We start from the raw sequence: 14,074 nt of genomic DNA, 5'->3' as shown, positions 1-14,074 counted from the left end.
GCTTTTGCTGAGCTACCGCTGCTGCTATGCGGACAGGAAGCAAGCGCCTCGGCGGGTGCCCGGGCGCTGGTGGAGTTTCCTCTGCTCTGCTTTCCTTTCCTTGTCCTTGCCGCTAAAGACAATCAGAAGCCAGCAGACAGGAAACAGGAAGCATCTGAGACAATATGGAGGCGGACATCAAAACAAAGTGAGGAAGTCCACTTGACCGGATGCCTTCGCGCTGACACCTCGGCGTGGTGTTAGCCCCACCTCAGCAACATGTTAGCATGAGCGTAGTTTCACGTGAGAATTGCTTTAGTATCAGGTTGGCAACTTGTCAGTACCATATTATCTAAAGTTAGCATCATGTTAACTTTACTTGAAGTCTATGGTAACATCACCTCACCTTGACATTTGCATCATATTAGCATCATTCTTTGCATCACATTAGCATCACTTCGCACTATACGGTAAATCAATAACAGTAGAGATCTAGGCCGCTGAATTTCCTTGAAGATATTACCGTTTTTTTCCATGTATAATGCGCAACATTTTACTAATTTATTGTCCTAAAATCTGGGGTGCGCATTATACATGGGTACAATTTATTTATTTATTTATTTTTTAATCCAGATATCATACGGAGGCTGCCATTACATTTATTCTCTGCTGTTCACTTCAAACACGCTCCATAGGAACACAATGCTCTGGTATCAGACGCTTGCTCGATCACCTGCTCGTTTGCTGTCACAATGTACCCAACACAAATCCGAAACATTTCTTCGCTATTGAGTTTGCTAGCGCATGCGCAGTGATACTGACCGGCAGAATAACATCCGGTTGTTCCCAAAGATGATCTTTTTTCTGAAATAATTTTACGTTTACGGACTTAAGTAGGAGTCAAAATTTGGGTGCGTATTATACATGGGTACAGGCTTTTTTCCAGCATGCCATTTTTAGGGTGCGTATTATACAGGTTGGCGCATTATACATGGAAGAAAACGGTAATCAAACAATCCAAATGTTGGCAGTTATCATGCCAAATACTGTTATTGTTTCTTAGAACATAAGCACATTTAAGAAATAATTTTCACACTTTTATTGCCGAAATGTCCGTTATGTGTCCCAAATGAAATGAAAGCAACAGGTCAGCATGCTAGCATGACGTCATCAAGCATGCAGCTAACACATTAGCAAGGCAGAAAGTGAGTGCAATGCATCAGCATGTTCACATGACTTTATCAATCATGCGCATAAGATGTTAGCATAGCAGAAAGTGGGCTCAACACGTTGCCTTGTTGACATGATGTTTATTTCATTGGAGTACAATTTGTCAAGTTAATATTCACTCTTTTTGTTCGTCTTCTTGCACACGTAATGAGAAAAAGCTGGCAGAAAAGTCGCTGCTCTGATTTAAAGGAACGCCATGAAAAAATAGACAAACGTGTGCACGTGTGAGTAGTCCGTGAAAAAACACACAAAGATGTAATGTCATCAGCAGGGGCCATCCTTAGTGATCACAATGTCCAACTTCTTCTCCCTGCACACACATACACACACACACACACACACACAAACAAATACATGAGGTCACATGACCGTGAGAATGCTGCGTGTTTGTGCGTGCGTTGAGGTGTAGACCAGAATGTTCTCCAGCAGGCTTAGTATAGTTTGACTTTTTTTTATATTTTCAGATTTTTGTTTTGTTTTTAAATTGTGTTTTTTTCTTCTTCTTTTTTTTTTTTTTTTTTTTTTAAATTCTTAAATATTTTCTGGAACGTGTTTGGAAAACATTTTTTAGTTTAGCTATTTATTTGTGTATACATTTTGGGAAGTATTTGTGGACTGCAATTAACATAACATAACACAACAAAAGGTCACTAAATATTGTCAAATAGAAAGTAAAGTGCAATAGCCAAACAACTGATATAGATATATATATATATATGATGTTTGCAGAACGTCTACAAATATAAAACATAATTTTACATACCGTAATTTTCGGACTATAAGTCACGTTTTTTTTCATAGTTTGGGTGGGGGGGGGCGACTTATACTCAGGAGCTTATATACATATATATGTTTTTTTCACTTTTTTGGGCATTTTATGGCTGGTGCGACTTATACTCCGGTGCGACTTATAGTCCGAAAATTACGGTAGTCGTTTTTTTTTTTGTTTTCTTAAAGCGTCATTAAATTTCATCCAGTTTGTTCATTAATTCTAATCACCAGTGTAAAAACAGTGCTGTCGCTGCACCCTTAGAAATTCTTAAAGCACCGCGACAAAGATGCTAATTAGCATTAACATTAAACAAGCTGACCTGAAAAGAAAGGTTTTGTCTTTCTTTACTGTATTGTACTGATATAAAAATCAGATTGCAGACTCTTTTCGGGAGAGGTTTTCTCAATTTTCCAACGCGCTGCTCACGTCCGCTTCCAAGATATTTTGCCTTGCGCGTACTCACAGTCGATGGATGCAAAGAGCGCATTCGTTGGGGTAGGTGACGCCGTCGCTGCCGCACACGGGCGAGTAGTTGAGCGGACACGCTCGGGTCGGAGTGGTGCCGCTGCACTGGGGCTGCCAATGAAACACAAACCGACAAACGTCACCAGGTGCTGAGAAGCAAACGCAAGGCCACATTCTCGCGATCATACCCTCCTGAAGGTCCTGGCTTGGTCCTCAGCATCTGAAAAGATGAAGCATCTTTAATGATGAGCAAGGCCAGGGATGTTTTTTGTGTATGAAGGGCAACTCACTTGCATAGAGGACAAGCGTCACGCAGATGAAAAGCAGCCATGCGCGCAACATGCCGTCCGCCAGAGCCATCCTGGAAGTGGGTCACGTACACACGACATGTATACATATAGGCTCCCGCCCGCACTACGCACACGTCCACCACGCGCACTCATGTTGTGACGGCGCCTTTGTCCGCGTCTAATCTCGGGATCAACGCCGCTCGCAGACTCCGCTGTGTCAGCGTAAAAAGGCGACAACAACGGCCGCAGGGACAAAAGACGCTGCCGCCGCCGCGCGTCGTCGGCTGCGTGTTGACCGGCTTTCAACTTGAGTGTGCGTGCATGTGTGTGGAAAGGGCAACAGTTCATCTACCGTTTTTTTCCATGTATAATGCGCCCCCATGTATAATACGCACCCTAAAAATGGCATGCTGGAAAAAAGCCTGTACCCATGTATAATACGCACCCAATATTTTGACTCCTACTTAAGTCCGTCAACGTAAAATTATTTCAGAAAAAAGATCATCTTTGGGAACAACCGGATGTTATTCTGCCGGTCAGTATCACTGCGCATGCACTAGAAAACTCAATAGCAAAGAAATGTTTCGGATTTGTGTAGGGTACATTGTGACAGCAAACGAGCAGGTGATCGAGCAAGCGTCTGATACCAGAGCATTGTGTTCGTATGAGCGTGTTTGAAGTGAACAGCAGAGAAAAAAGAAAGCGCATCTGTAATGGCGGCCCCCGTATCATATCCGGATAAATTATAAAGAATTTTTTTTTTGCACCCATGTTTAATGCGCACCCCAGATTTAGGTAGGACAATAAATTAGTTAAATTTTGCGCATTATACATGGAAAAAAACAGTATTTTTTGTCAGTAACTTTTGCTTTTGTTTGTAATATTGCCTGATGACAGAATGGTTAATGTCAGCACATATGCACAAACTTTATTCCAGAAGTTTATTATTTGGAAGCAAAAAAAAAAAAGTGTCCTGGTGGTGACAGCACTACACGACTTGGGATCGACGGCTCAATTTTCTGACAACCCGTCAGGAAATCACTTGAGCGGCGAGAAGGAACACGGGAACATCACTTTGGTCTTCCGGGACTCCACCAGGCTCAATCCGCGGCCCGCTAAAAGACACGTTTAGATGGCACTCACCAATTGAGCTCCGTTTTAAAATCATGATGATCTCATGGCCTGCCGGCGAGCTCTCACCTTTTGCTTCATTTTCCACTAGCCGACGCTCGTCGGCGCTCTTGAACCAACGCAGGGCGTAAACTGGCGAGGAAAATGACGTCACGTGTATTGACAAACACACCGGCGTACCCACATTGCACTGACCTGTATCCATCTGGCCAATGTCGCTTTGGAAAGCACCGATTAAGTGACTTGGTCCGCATGAGTCACGGGAGGCGACGGCGTCCTGAAGAGACGCAGACAAAACTGAGGCGGCGCCCACACGAGTCCTGAAGGAGGCCAGTTCAAAGACCCCTGAAAAACACGCCTAATGTCACGGGTTTACAAAGATATAAGACACCCGGACCTCACGTCATGAATTATTGGTTTGACATGTCATAGAAATTAGGTCACTGTTGAAGAGCACTGGCGGAGCTGGAGGGGGGGCCGCAGGGCACCCCTCCCAAATATACCGTAATTTTCGGACTATAAGTCGCACCGGAGTATAAGTCGCACCAGCCATAAAATGCCCAAAAAAGTGAAAAAAAAAACATATATATGTATATACTAAGTCGCTCCTGAGTATAAGTCGCCCCCCTACCCAAACTATGAAAAAAAACGCGACTTATAGTCAGAAAATTACGGTATTTGAAACCAACACGTGCCAGGCCAGACTTTTGGGTATTTCTGATTACTCCAGATTTTTTTTCACCATTCCCATGAGTCCCCGGCATCAGACAGGCCTGATGTGGCGTGGCATGCTTGATGTGACGTGGCGTGACAAAACACGACATGGCGGCATGACGTAAAACAAGGTGATGCCGCGTGACTGACCTCCCTGGTGCGGTGGCGAGCTGATGCGACTCCAGGGCAGCAGGACGGCGACGTGGTTGTCTTGACACATTAGCATGGGCATGGCCTTGCTGATGTACTCAGCGATCCAGCGCTCGTCCTGAGCTAGGGCCGCACGCACCGCCGCGCGATGGCCGAAGGAGTCTGGAGCGAAGGGATGGGCGGAGCTTATTCATCAGTCCCAGAGGTGCGGGACCCCTGCGACAAATGGACCGAGACTCCTCACCGTATTTCCAAATATGTAAGACCTGATTAATGGCCCCATACTCGACATTCCAGTAACCAATGAGCTCTGAGTGGGCGGTCCTGAGGTGGATCTTCTCATTGGTTAACTTCAGGAAGGCGGAGCTTTGGTCCGGACGAATTTGGTAGGTGCGGAACTCGTACAACGCTTCACCTCCTTGAGTTCCTGTTGAGAGGCCTGCCAAGCGCTGATCACAAAAAAAAAACACACACACATTTGCATTCTTAATCCTGAAAAAACATCTTGAGATGTTTTTTTGCGTGTTCCTAATGTGCTTTTGAAGAAAAAAATATTTTAAATCTGTACTGTTTGTTCCCACAGGGATCGCCAGCCGTCATGGTGACTTGGTTAATTTTCAACCTGAAACATTCCACTCCATCTTGTCCAAAGATCAACTGAGTGTGCGTGTATGTGCATCTGTCGCTTCCCCCGAACTGTTCCAGAGAACTGTTCCAGAGTATGTTTTAATTGAAAAATCAAACGTTGCAAATCGATTGTCAGCTGGACCGTACGTGACACAGGTTGCCATGTGTGAACACACAATGTCACGTGATGCGAGGAGCACACAAAAGTACACAATGAAGATTACTTTTAAAAAAAGTGTCAAGTGTCAAGTTCGGTTGGGTTTGGTGAACTCACTTGAGGTTCCGGCGAGTGACGTAAACGGGCCAGCAGGCGTGAAAAGCGGATCATTTTTTCAAAACGTGAAGTGGACGAGGGCGTAAACCAAAAATCCTGCGATGGAGTTTTTCTGACGTCATCAGGCAGCGTGGAGGTCACGTGTTTTATTTTGCGCTTGTTTTTCTTTTTTTGGGGGGGGGGGGACTTGACATTTCAAGATTCAAGAATTTTTATTCGCCATGTTTGACCGTGCCAAACAAGGAATTTGACTTTGGTACATCACAGCCTCTGTTCAACATTTAAGTGACTAACAACACTCAGGACGTGTGAAAAATATTCTCAAACATCTTGACCGCATCCTAGCTGTGACGTCAGTCATTTAGATTTCCAACTAAATCTCTAAGGACAACTGGAATACACGCAATAATTATTCTATACTAGAAATAGTATACCCGTTTTTCCCAAAAGACATTGCAGTTACCATGGCTGACCATTAGGTGGCAGTATTTCACTGCTTACGTTCACAAACCGCTGTTACACGCAGCAAGAAGAAGAGCAACAGCACTTCGGTGCAGAAAAACAAAGTGACGTCACGCCGTACAAGAAGTATGTTGAATGTGCGGCGCGTGGCCACGAGGTTGGGGCTAGCGCTTCGGCGGACGACTCAATGGACCGTGTCACTTCCATGTTCGTCAAGACGCGTCTCGAGCGGCGACACTCGCGGCAGACGCTTGCGTGAACTCGAACGGAGTTGCACCGTGGACCCCGGCCAGGAAGAACGCTTCTGGTTCGAAGAGCTCACAGGTCAGCACTGCGCATGCGCGGTTGTTATAATGTCCTCTATCGATCGGTCTAAAAATAAAAGTCCAATCTAAATAAAAAATATAAATAAAGCTCCCAATTTTTGATTATGCCTGGCTTTGAACCCTCCCGGCAGTTTTCTTGCATCAGCTTCTTCTTGAAGCGGTCTCGTGTCTTTTTCAGATCCGGAGGAGGAACCAGCTTTGACAGATGTTGGTCCACAACACACTTCAGCTCATCCTGCGCCTCCTCCTCGTGCTTCTCAGCAGCAGACTCACGGCAGCTCCCTTCAGCGTCATTTAAAGGATGCAAACGGACCGGGCCTCGAAGCAAAATCCCTCATTCAGTTGGAATCGCTCATTCAGTTCCACGACGCGGATTTCCCGCTGGTCCCGAGCGTTGTGGCTTCCAAGAAGAAAAAGACGGCGGCGCTGAAGAATGAGCACAAGATCTACGGGACACCAGATTCAAAGGAACCCGTTAGTGAGAGTCACTGCTCGGGCTGCGGCGCCATCTTGCACTGTGCTGACATCGCTTACCCGGGGTACCTGCCCAGCGAAAAGTACAAGGTTCTGCTCCAGGAGGACCGCCTCAACAGCGCCACCTGCCAGCGTTGTCATTTGCTGCGCCACCATCAAAAAGCTCTCCGCCTGAGAGTGTCCAAGGACGAGTTTCGCAACGTGGTGCAGAAGATCCGCTCCCAAAAAGCGCTCGTGCTCCTAATCGTGGACCTCCTGGATGTCCCCGACTCGATTGTACCGGATCTTCCGGACTTGGTGGGTAGCAACAAACACGTGGTGGTTCTGGGCAACAAGATTGACCTCCTTCCCGCCGACTCGCCCAACTACTTGCAACGAATCCGACGGCAGCTGGATAGCTTCTGTCGGGATGCCGGCTTGGGGGATCAGGTGAGCGACATCCACCTGATCAGCGCCAAGACCGGCTACGGCGTTGAGGGTCTGATCTCCAGCCTGCAAAGCGCTTGGAAGTACAAAGGTGACGTGTACCTGGTGGGAAGCGCCAACGCGGGAAAGTCCACACTCTTCAATACGCTGCTCCAGTCCGACTACTGCAAGTCCAGAGCCTCCGACGTCATCGGCAAAGCCACCATCTCCCCGTGGCCCGGTGAGCTCGTCGCAAACGGCGCGACCGGTCACCATCCCGCTTGACTGCGCCATCTTGTCCGCAGGGACCACTCTGAACCTGCTCAAGTTCCCCATCATCAACCCCACGCCGTACCGGATGTTTCGACGACATAAGCGTCTGGAGGAATGTCGCCGGCAGACGGAAGACGAGCTGTCGCCCGACGAGGCCAAGAGGCTCAAAGACCTCCGCCGGCGGGGATACTTAGTAGGTATGTGGCGGCGGGCGGGGCCACACACACACACACACACACACGTCGGACGGCGACGACTCTGCTTTTTGTGCTCAGGTCGTGTGGGTCGAACATTCCTACCGAATGGCGGCGAACAAGGAACCATCGACTTTGATCCCGACACTTTAGCCTTTGAAGAGTACGACGGCAAAGGGAGCGCGACGACGGGTGAGAAACTTGATTGGTGACTCGGCGACGGTCTCGCTCGGTTTTCACAACCGAGTTTTGACAGGAAAACGAAACGACTCGCCTGGCGAGTTGACGTACAACGAGCTCAAAGATGCGCATTGGCTGTTTGACACGCCGGGAATCACCAAGGAACACGACGTGAGTGCCCGCTCGGCCGTTCAGTCGCGTTTTCCCGAATTGAAGCAAAAGTCGACCGGTGTCCGCAGATCCTCGGCCTGCTCAACGAACAGGAAGTGAAAGCCGTGGTCCCCACGCAGGCTATTGTTCCTCGCACGTTTGTCCTGAAGGCCGGAATGAGTCTCTTTGTCGGCGCTCTGGCCAGGATCGACCTCCTGGAGGTCAGTTCGAGTGGAGAAGTTGTCGAGGAGAAACACTGCGTGTCCATTCGAGGGCGTTTAACCTCATTCGGAACATATTCCAGGGGGAGAAGTCCTGCTGGTTTTCCGTCATCGCTTCCGCTCATGTTCCGGTTCACATCTGCAGTGTTGAGAAAGCCGACTCAGTGTATCAGAAACACGCCGGACGTGAGCTGCTTGGGGTGAGCGGTCGGTCACCTTCGCTTCCGTGGAGACAAAGGCGGTGATGGCGTTCTTGTGGTTTTTGCCGCAGGTGCCAGCGGGAGGAGCGGAGCGCATGAAGAACTTCCCGGCGTTGGTGCCTCAGGAATTCCGGCTGGAGGGTCGAGGTCATCTGGAGGCCGCCGCCGACATCAAGTTGTCGTCCGCAGGTACGCCGCCCGCCGGCCTGGGTTTTACGGTGACAGAACCGTCGACTGTTTCCAGGTTGGGTGGCGGTGACGGTGTTGGAGGGCGAGGTGCCGCTGCTGAGGCTTCACGGGCCACCCTCGGCGGCTTTCGGCCTGAGAACGCCCCCACTTCTCCCTCACGTGGTTTCACTGAAGGGAGCGCGCGTGCCCAAGTCGGTCGCCTACAAAACGATGACGCCGAGGGTGCTGCCGGACGTCCGCCTGAAGAGCGCCAAGGTGAAGAAGAAAGCGCCTGGGCACCGATGAAGACTCAACAACATCACATCAAGACAGCTTTATTTCACCAACGTCGAATTTCTGTAAGGGTCCACATGTCGGGAAGCTACAATATCCGGCGAGCGTTCATTTATCGTTGCCGATTTCATAATATTCATCTAAGCAGCCGCAGGATCGGGAACGCAATGTATTTCTAATATGTTGACGTAATCCATATATAATATTAAACCATGATCTATTTAAAAGTGACTGTCAAATATTGTAAAAACTGATAGAAGAGCTGAAGTGAGTTGCCGTAACCCAAATGACATCACGAAGATCAATATTGCACACGGAAAAAAAAATGTTGAGTTTGCTGAAGATGATCAAGAAACGGATTGTCAAACGCTGCAGGGAAAGCCAGGAAGAACCTTCCGCCCCATCTCTTAACGGGTCCTTGCTTGACGAACGGCTGGAATTGTCTGACGGCTCGCTCAGTCTGGCAGCGGCTCGCCATCAGTTGCTCTCCGGCGCGGCGTCCATGTAGTACACGTTGACGAGATGGCGGTTGAGATGGCGGCGATATTCGGCCTCCTTGGAAAAATAGCGGTCGCAGAAGATGCACATGTGACTTTTGAGCTCAGTGGGAGTGGGAACTTCACAGGTGGGCGTCTCCGGGTTGTCTGGATTTTTGCCGGCAAGGTTTCCGTTGAGTCCAGAGTCATCGCTGCCTTCGGAGGCGCCGTCGCTGACATCGCCGCCGCTTCCTTCGTGGCTGCTGTGGACGCCTTCGTCATCGTCGTCGGGGTCAGAGGCTTTGCCGCACCGCTTGGGAATCGGCGCTGGCGCCACGGAGGCGGGTTCAGCCGGGGGCGCCGGAGCGGGTTGCGTGTTTTCCGCCCGCTCGGAGGACTCCGCCGGAGGCGACACCACCTGCACGGGAGTTGGCTGCTCCGGACGGGCAGATTTTTCCAGTACGTCCGGAGTGCCTGATCGGCCTTTCGCTGGAGGTGGCGAAGACTTCCTGTTGGACCTTCTGGCCCTCTTGGCGGGCGAGCTGGACTGGAGACTGTCACCTGTTCGGGTCCGGCGGGCCTTGGAGGCGGGCAGGAGCGAAAGGTCGAGCGCTTGTGCCGTTTTGCTCTTTTTAGATTTTTCTTTGCCGTCTTCTTGAAGTCCTTCGGGGACGCCGATGCTCCCGGCGAGTTCTTCTTGTTCTGACTTGCCGGATCTTCGTGGCTTTCTGATCTTGTTGCCATCTCGCTGAGCAGTTGTTTCGGCCGCTTGCGACTTCTCTCTCTGGTCCTTTATCAGTTGTGGGTCATGTGGTCCGTCGTCTGTCATCTTCTTGACTCTTCTCTTGGCCTTGGTGGCATTGGCCGTCTCCTCCGGTTTCTCCTTGGGCTTCTTTTGTCTGGTTGTGATGGTTTTCTCCTGCTCGCCGTTCTCCGCCGAGCCATGCCGTTTCCTGGGACTCTCCTCTGGCTCCTTGTCCCCCGGTGGCGCTTTAGCGCTCTTTGCGAGCGACAGATTGATGGGGCCGGACGGCTTGTCACCGGGTGGCTGCTCCTCTTTGACCTCCCGCTCGTTGATGTCCTCCTCCACGTTGGCTTTGGAAGGCTGGTTGGGTTTTTTGACTCTGAGTTTGACTTTGGAGACGTCGACGGCGACGTTGCAGCCCAAGTGTCGAGATTTGATGTGGTACTGCAGGTTGCACTTCTTGGAGGCGGCGTACTTGCACAACGGGCAGAGGAACTGGCGAGGGTTGAGGTGCAGCTCCACGTGCTTCTTGAAGTTGCTGCGGTCGGCCGTCTTGTATTCGCAGTAAGGACACGCCAGCGGTTTGGGACCGTTGTGGACCTGGCGGGCGTGCCGGGTCACCTCGTGCTGGTTGGCCGCCAGGTAGTTGCAGCTGTCACACTTAAAAGGCCGCTCACCTGCACACAAAGTCCAATCCGGCCGCAAGGTCAAGCAAACGCATGAATTGAACGTTTGCACAAAACAAACTGTTGTTGCCAATTTTGCCCACTGGAGGTCGCACTGAGATAATATAATATACAACTTGGATGTATTTGAAGGTTTACATTTACAAGGCAGGCAGACAACCAAGTCTACAAAACACAAAGAGAAACACACACACAGACACACACTGAGTTTACCGTGTTGCTGCGCCATTCGAATGCTTTCGTGGACAAACAAAAGTCACAACAATGAAACCTTGTCAACGCCCGCTCATTGTTAGCATTTCGATGACAACGGCGACGACTTGGCCTTGACTGATTTCGCTCCAGAGAATACACAAGTGACACTACCGTATTTTCCGGACTATAAGGCGCACCTAAAATTTTCTCAAAAGCGGACAGTGCGCCTTATAGTCCGGTGCGCCTTATATATGGACCAAATTCCTAAATTGAAACTGGCCCGAAGCATTGTCTCATGAAATCAATCATAAGTGGCCCGCTGAAGACTATGAATCATGAATCAAAAAGACTATGGATCATTATTTTGTGATTACAAAGTAATTGGTTGCGTCTGAAGTTGAAATAAAAAAGATAAAATGGAGAACGATTTGATTTGGATTAAAAATCTGACATGATGCATTAATGGTGCGCCTTATAGTCCGGTGCGCCTTATATAAGGACAACGTTTTAAAATGGGCCATTCATTGAAGGTGCGCCTTATAGTCCGGTGCGCCTTATAGTCCGGAAAATGCGGTACTCACCCGAGTGCGTGCGCATGTGTCTGGTCAGATGGGTCTTCTGGGAGCTGGAGTAGTCGCAGTACGGGCACCGGAAAGGACGCACACCTGCGAGACGGACACGCACGATGACAACACGTGGTGCACAGGGCGGGCAGAAGACACGCCCTCGGCCGGGCGGCTCTCACCCGTGTGCGTGCGGATGTGCTGGATGTAGTTGCTCTTGCGGTCGGTGAAGTAGGAACAATACGTGCACGTGTGCAGTTTGCTGGGAAAGTGATTGCGCAGGTGTTTCCTCCAATGGTATTGACTGACAGTGCTGTACGCGCACAACGTGCACTTGAACACCCTGCAAAAGGACACACACGCGTCAAGGCGTCTGCCTACGGCGGCAATCGTGAAGGAAGGTGCGCGTGGCGGCGGCGGCGGCGGCTGACCTGTTGTCGTCGCCCTCCTTGTTGTGATGCTTGAGGTGCGCCACGTAGTGGTCGTATCGGTTGGTGTTGTAACCACAGCGCTCGCATCGAATCAGGCCTTTGGCGTCCCCCGATGCCGCTTCGGCCTCGCCTTCCTCGGCCGTGTCGGCCTCTTTGGCCTTGCTGCGACCCTCCACGTGGTTGACCACCACCATCTTGCTGACAGCGTGCGTTCTCAGGTGCTCCACAAAATCTTTCTCGTCATGAGCCAGGAAGTGACACGGCTTGCAGTGGAAAGGCTTCTTCTTCTTGCCGCCGTTGGCCGGGACGGCAGTCGGCGCCTCTCTGCGCGGAGGCGACAATGGCGGCGAGGGGCCGCTCGAGTTCGGAAGCGGGATTTCGCAGCTGGCGTTCCGTCCGCCATTTTGCACGAGCCCCGACGACTCAGGGAAGTCGACGATGTCGTCGGCGCTGTTGTCGTAATCGTAGCTGCGGGGGAACGACGGGTTAACGTCAAGCTCAGGGCAGGCGGCTCCGGCACGCGTCGTTCACCTGATGGCGCCCTCGTCGTCGTTGTCCGAGTAGCCGCACGGCACCGTCTGCAGCTCCATCATCTCTTTGTCGTCCGCCACGCTGCCCTCAGCAGCGTCCGCTGCCGCCACGGCTGCCACGTTGGCCAGCATCACCAGTTGAGGGGCCGGCGAACTGCGGATGTCGTCATCCATCAGCGGAAAAGGCTCCATGGAGAACACGGATGCGGCCGCCATGTTGTCTTCCTGCCCAGAACACATTTTCCCTGGTTCTTTAAGCTTGACAAGAACAGAGCTGTAGCGATGCCCGCTCCAAATATCAGAACAATCGTCCCCAATATTTGGGATTGTATAATCGATTATTTGGTCTATTTTTACACTGATCATGTGACCCTGCTCCTTTAGTGGATTTGAACCCAAAGGTAAAAAAAAAAAGATCAAGACCTCTGTGGTTTGCAATCATTTTCTGCTAGTTAGTGTGAACCGCATAACGTCATTGTTGCGCGAAGAATGCGCTCGTGAGAGAAAGTTGGCCAACTTCGGGAAAGGCCAGTCGGCCATTTTGAAACAGCACCAACCTAGTCGACAGCGCCCGCATCGCGTCCGCGGAAAAAAGAGAAAAAAACTCATAAAACAACAACCACAAAGCAGTCGCAGAGCACATCCAAGTTTAGACACACTCACGCCATTGCTCATCGTTATTTTCAAGTCTTCCGGTGTCGAGCACAAAGTTTTGTTCAAATTCCACAAACTACTTTCGATATTTTGGCGACACATCAGTTTTCCGAACACATGTTCGCTTCAAAGCAGAACGTCGACCGATCAACGAACGCGTTGTGATTTTTTTTCTCTTTTTTTTTTTTTTTTGCTGGGCCACCATTTCACTTTTCTGAGCAACTTAGCGGAAGCCAAAAGAAGCCGCGAGCGAGAAAGCTTAACGATCCGTCAAAGTGGCCCAAAAGTGGCAACGAGGCCACGGAAGAACGAACGAAGGCAAAAAGTCTGCCTGGCAAAGTGTTAGCCATGGTCCTGAATCGTGATCAGCGGCGGACAGCGCCTGGGCGGCTCGTCCGTAGGTCTTGTCGTCTTGTGCGGGCCGCCTCCATTTTCCAAAGTTTGCTCGGACCAGGCGACGCCGAGTTGATTCGGAGCTCCGCCAAAGTAACCCGCTGTCCCGTTCGCACTCACCCGCTGTCCTGCGGCACCGACTCGTCAGGCGATGCACCGTCTTTTTGCAGAAAAACTCGTGAAAGCGTCGTCGAGGCCAAACCCGAGGAGAAAGAAGGAAAAGTTTGCGCACATTCCTCCACAGCCAACGCTGAAACGCATCGGCGGCGTGACGTCATCACGTTGGCCACGCCAAAAACATTTTTTTTTCCGACTTACTCTTCTTTCCTTTGTCTTTCTTCACTTTTTGCCGATTTGTTCATATGATAGAAATCACTTTTTGTTATATATTGCAAGAGATCTTTTTTTTGTAATTTGATTTT

The 14,074-nt window shown here is 50.1% G+C and overlaps 4 protein-coding genes across 4 annotated transcripts; 1 reads left to right on the top strand and 3 right to left on the bottom strand.

The window, feature by feature from the left end:
* Positions 1 to 1,098: 1,098 nt before the first annotated feature.
* LOC133162722 (probable pancreatic secretory proteinase inhibitor) lies at positions 1,099 to 2,867 on the bottom strand. Its single transcript, XM_061292121.1, has 4 exons — positions 2,737 to 2,867; positions 2,635 to 2,666; positions 2,445 to 2,557; positions 1,099 to 1,519 (listed from the first exon to the last, which is right to left on the bottom strand). The coding sequence occupies exons 1-4, from the start codon at positions 2,804 to 2,806 to the stop codon at positions 1,474 to 1,476; spliced, it is 261 nt and encodes an 86-aa protein (XP_061148105.1). The 5' UTR covers positions 2,807 to 2,867; the 3' UTR covers positions 1,099 to 1,473.
* An 844-nt stretch (positions 2,868 to 3,711) lies between these two features.
* On the bottom strand, positions 3,712 to 5,771 carry nipsnap3a (nipsnap homolog 3A (C. elegans)). Its single transcript, XM_061292086.1, has 6 exons — positions 5,633 to 5,771; positions 4,976 to 5,180; positions 4,732 to 4,893; positions 4,063 to 4,212; positions 3,937 to 3,999; positions 3,712 to 3,851 (listed from the first exon to the last, which is right to left on the bottom strand). The coding sequence occupies exons 1-6, from the start codon at positions 5,684 to 5,686 to the stop codon at positions 3,775 to 3,777; spliced, it is 711 nt and encodes a 236-aa protein (XP_061148070.1). The 5' UTR covers positions 5,687 to 5,771; the 3' UTR covers positions 3,712 to 3,774.
* A 378-nt stretch (positions 5,772 to 6,149) lies between these two features.
* Positions 6,150 to 9,206, top strand: noa1 (nitric oxide associated 1). The gene is made up of 9 exons (XM_061291975.1): positions 6,150 to 6,418; positions 6,599 to 7,540; positions 7,605 to 7,769; positions 7,848 to 7,958; positions 8,023 to 8,117; positions 8,186 to 8,317; positions 8,401 to 8,517; positions 8,589 to 8,706; positions 8,762 to 9,206. The coding sequence occupies exons 1-9, from the start codon at positions 6,223 to 6,225 to the stop codon at positions 8,989 to 8,991; spliced, it is 2,106 nt and encodes a 701-aa protein (XP_061147959.1). The 5' UTR covers positions 6,150 to 6,222; the 3' UTR covers positions 8,992 to 9,206.
* Positions 9,005 to 13,932, bottom strand: rest (RE1-silencing transcription factor). The gene is made up of 6 exons (XM_061291946.1): positions 13,773 to 13,932; positions 12,607 to 12,830; positions 12,076 to 12,543; positions 11,827 to 11,987; positions 11,663 to 11,746; positions 9,005 to 10,877 (listed from the first exon to the last, which is right to left on the bottom strand). Exons 2-6 carry the CDS (start codon positions 12,819 to 12,821, stop codon positions 9,457 to 9,459), a joined length of 2,349 nt encoding a protein of 782 aa, XP_061147930.1. The 5' UTR covers positions 12,822 to 12,830; positions 13,773 to 13,932; the 3' UTR covers positions 9,005 to 9,456.
* Positions 13,933 to 14,074: the final 142 nt, after the last annotated feature.

Source organism: Syngnathus typhle, linkage group LG1 (genome assembly GCF_033458585.1).
Source record: "Syngnathus typhle isolate RoL2023-S1 ecotype Sweden linkage group LG1, RoL_Styp_1.0, whole genome shotgun sequence".
NCBI lineage: Eukaryota > Metazoa > Chordata > Actinopteri > Syngnathiformes > Syngnathidae > Syngnathus > Syngnathus typhle.
Note: the sequence above shows the minus strand (reverse complement) of the source record. Positions and strands in the feature narration are given on the sequence as shown.

Excerpts from the sequence above, each read along its gene's own strand:
- LOC133162722 (XM_061292121.1), bottom strand. The coding sequence starts at position 2,806 with ATGGCTCTGGCGGACGGCATGTTGCGCGCATGGCTGCTTTTCATCTGC. Across the intron at positions 2,558-2,634 it reads AAGCCAGGACCTTCAGGAGG|CCCCAGTGCAGCGGCACCAC; the intron begins GTATGATCGCGA and ends TTTCATTGGCAG. Across the intron at positions 1,520-2,444 it reads GCTCTTTGCATCCATCGACT|GGAGAAGAAGTTGGACATTG; the intron begins GTGAGTACGCGC and ends ATGTGTGTGCAG.
- noa1 (XM_061291975.1), top strand. The coding sequence starts at position 6,223 with ATGTTGAATGTGCGGCGCGTGGCCACGAGGTTGGGGCTAGCGCTTCGG. Across the intron at positions 7,770-7,847 it reads CCGGCGGGGATACTTAGTAG|GTCGTGTGGGTCGAACATTC; the intron begins GTATGTGGCGGC and ends TTTTGTGCTCAG. Across the intron at positions 8,318-8,400 it reads CCAGGATCGACCTCCTGGAG|GGGGAGAAGTCCTGCTGGTT; the intron begins GTCAGTTCGAGT and ends AACATATTCCAG.
- nipsnap3a (XM_061292086.1), bottom strand. The coding sequence starts at position 5,686 with ATGATCCGCTTTTCACGCCTGCTGGCCCGTTTACGTCACTCGCCGGAA. Across the intron at positions 5,181-5,632 it reads GTCACTCGCCGGAACCTCAA|CGCTTGGCAGGCCTCTCAAC; the intron begins GTGAGTTCACCA and ends TTTTGTGATCAG. Across the intron at positions 4,213-4,731 it reads CTCGCCACCGCACCAGGGAG|GGGTCTTTGAACTGGCCTCC; the intron begins GTCAGTCACGCG and ends CGTGTTTTTCAG.
- rest (XM_061291946.1), bottom strand. The coding sequence starts at position 12,821 with ATGGCGGCCGCATCCGTGTTCTCCATGGAGCCTTTTCCGCTGATGGAT. Across the intron at positions 11,988-12,075 it reads AAGGAGGGCGACGACAACAG|GGTGTTCAAGTGCACGTTGT; the intron begins GTCAGCCGCCGC and ends GTCCTTTTGCAG. Across the intron at positions 11,747-11,826 it reads GCACATCCGCACGCACACGG|GTGTGCGTCCTTTCCGGTGC; the intron begins GTGAGAGCCGCC and ends TCCGTCTCGCAG.